The following is a 2,500-nucleotide window of genomic DNA, read 5'->3' on the forward strand; positions in this document are numbered from 1 at the left end:
TCTCCTACCCACTCGTTCCAAACATCTAGAAGCTCCTGTGGAAGAAGAGGGTCGTCCCATTCCCTCTTTTTGTCCCAAAGACGCTGGACTAGCACCTTAGCTCGGGTTGTGTACGGCAAGATGAACCCAAGAGGGTCGTACTGGCTTGCTAGCACCTTGTACACGTTACGCATAGTTGGCACTTCGTACTCCACTGGTCGATGCTTGTACGCAAAGGTGTCTGACTGGAAATGCCAACTGAGCCCGAGGGTTGATTCAGGAGCATCTTCTCCTGCTTGGGTGAGCCAGAGATCCAAGCTGTCTGATCTGGCTTCCTTTGGGAGGTGATTGACGACACTGGCAACATTGCTGGCCCACTGGCGCAGCTCAAATCCGCCTGAGGCTAGGACGGCCCGTAGACGGTCCACAAGCTGTCGGGCCTCCGCTGGTGTTGGCAGGCTCTGGAGACAGTTGTCCACATAGAAACTTCTCTCCACTGAGGATTGAACATTGTCTCCAGGCTCACTGTGGTCCAAGGCATGCTTCTGCAAGGCATAGATCGCACAGCATGGACTGCAAGTAGTGCCGAATGGCAGCACCTGCCACTCAAAGACGTCTGGAGGGTCTTCTCTTTGCATGTCGCGCCACACGAACCGCAGTAGGGGCTTGTCTTCAGGTAGTAGGCGGACCTGATGAAACATCCCCTTGATGTCACTGCTGATCGCGACGGGATGTTCTCTGAAGCGTAGCAGTACCCCCAGGAGTGAGGCACCAAGGGTCGGTCCAGGTAGGAGGGACTCATTCAGGTTCAGGCCTTTGAACAGGTATGAACAGTTGAAGACAACGCGGTTCTTCCCATTATGGCTCACCATGTGGTGCGGGATGAACCACGATTCCCCATCTTTGGTGAGCACACTGGGTTCGAGCTTGAGCACGGAGCCTGCTTGAACTAACTTATTTATCTCCGCGTTGTAAGCGGTGCTCCGCTCAGGATCCTTAGCCAACCGCCTCTCTGTACTCCGAAGGCTTGGCATGACTGCCTCTTTAGGAGCCTGGAAGTGGGGCATATCTTTCTTACGGAGCAGTGGTGTGGCATAGCGGAGTACTCCGTCCATCTCCACCCGTGTAGTCTTCGCTTCAAGCAGGTTGATCGCCTCTTGGTCCTGTCTTGACCTGGTCACCACTTTCTCCTTCCTGTATGGCAGGGCGTCGAGTTGCCATAGCTTTTCAACGTTGCGGAAGAGCTCTGTGTTGGAAGAGATCGTGGACGTAAAAAGGCACTGCTGCGGTTGTAGTTGCTGCTCCACTATCCGTGCCGGGCCCTGTAGAGTCCACCCTAGCCTAGTTCGGATGGCGGCTGGTCCACCTGGAGGGCCCAACCGCACTGGCTCAATGGGGGTGATCAGATGTGGATGGTCCGCACCAATGAGGACGAGTGGGCTGGCGTTCTCAAACTGCTGTAGGGGGAGACCTGCAAGGTGCTTATACCTCCTCTGGAGACTCGCTACTGGATAAGAATGATCCGCTAATCCCAGGTGAGCTGCCGTGAAGGCTCCACTGATGAGGAAACTTCTCTTGGGCTGTGAGGCAGGTGAGACGCAGAAGGATACTGTGGCCCCATGAAGAAGTTGAACGTCCTGGCGGATGGTTCTGAGGGCAAGGTCTTCTGGCGTGCCCTCCAGTCCAAGCTTCTCTGCCGCAGCTGCAAGGAGCATTGTACGCTCAGACCCGTCATCTAATATAGCGTAGGTATCCAGGTGGCGCTTACCATGATACAGGGTCACTCTGATGACCTTCAGCAGCACGCGGTTGCAGTCAGTTGGTCGATCTAGGTAGAGTACCTCTGTGGCTGGTCTGACGAGGCAACTCTTCTCTGTTGGCTCCTCTTTAGGTGCTCGGCTGTTGACCTCATGAAGGACTTCCAAGTGTTTGCCTTGACAGACGCCACAGAGCTTCTTGAGAGTGCACTGTGCCGCCTGGTGGGACCTTCCGCAGCGCCAACACTTGTTGTTGGACCGGATCCATTCACTGACTTGGGCCTTGGTGAGCCTCTGGATGGCTGAGCACTGGTTGAGGTAATGTGCGTCATTGTCGCAGTATGGACAATATGCCTTTGCTCTAGTGTGTCTCTTCTCCGGAGGGGCAGAGGATGTAGCCCCTTTCCCATAGGCCTCTTTGGCTCCATGTAGAATGGATGTTGTGCGCCTTCCAGGATGGCCCTCTGACCTCCCTCTTTGATTCTCTTTCTGCCCTTTGCTAGGCAGCTGGCCATCAAAGTCGTGACACCAAGACTCGTACTGAAGCCATTCGGAGAAGTCCTGAAGTGTGTATGTGGATCCTGGGCCACGGAACATACACCGCCGAAAGTCTGCCCTCATCTCCGGGGGCAGCTTACTGAGTAGGCGTGCTACATGAGATCCACATCTCAGCTCACTCTCACCTTCGGGACCTAGGGTCTTCAGCATTCCCACCAACGACTGGACTTGTAAGGCAAACCTCTCAAAGGCAGCAGTGTCACTGC

The 2,500-nt window shown here is 55.0% G+C and overlaps 1 protein-coding gene across 1 annotated transcript in view; it reads left to right on the forward strand.

Annotated features, from left to right (window-relative positions):
• Positions 1-2,500, forward strand: part of grin2db (glutamate receptor, ionotropic, N-methyl D-aspartate 2D, b) — a gene marked incomplete at both ends in the record, with an annotated part of 73,535 nt that overhangs the window by 61,812 nt on the left and 9,223 nt on the right. The window contains 2 exon segments of the mRNA XM_083634931.1: positions 1,871-1,958; positions 2,240-2,345. Of these exon segments, the coding sequence (XP_083491057.1) occupies positions 1,871-1,958; positions 2,240-2,345 (194 nt within the window).

Source organism: Poromitra crassiceps (assembly GCF_964638095.1).
Source record: "Poromitra crassiceps genome assembly, chromosome: 1".
Taxonomy (NCBI): domain Eukaryota; kingdom Metazoa; phylum Chordata; class Actinopteri; order Beryciformes; family Melamphaidae; genus Poromitra; species Poromitra crassiceps.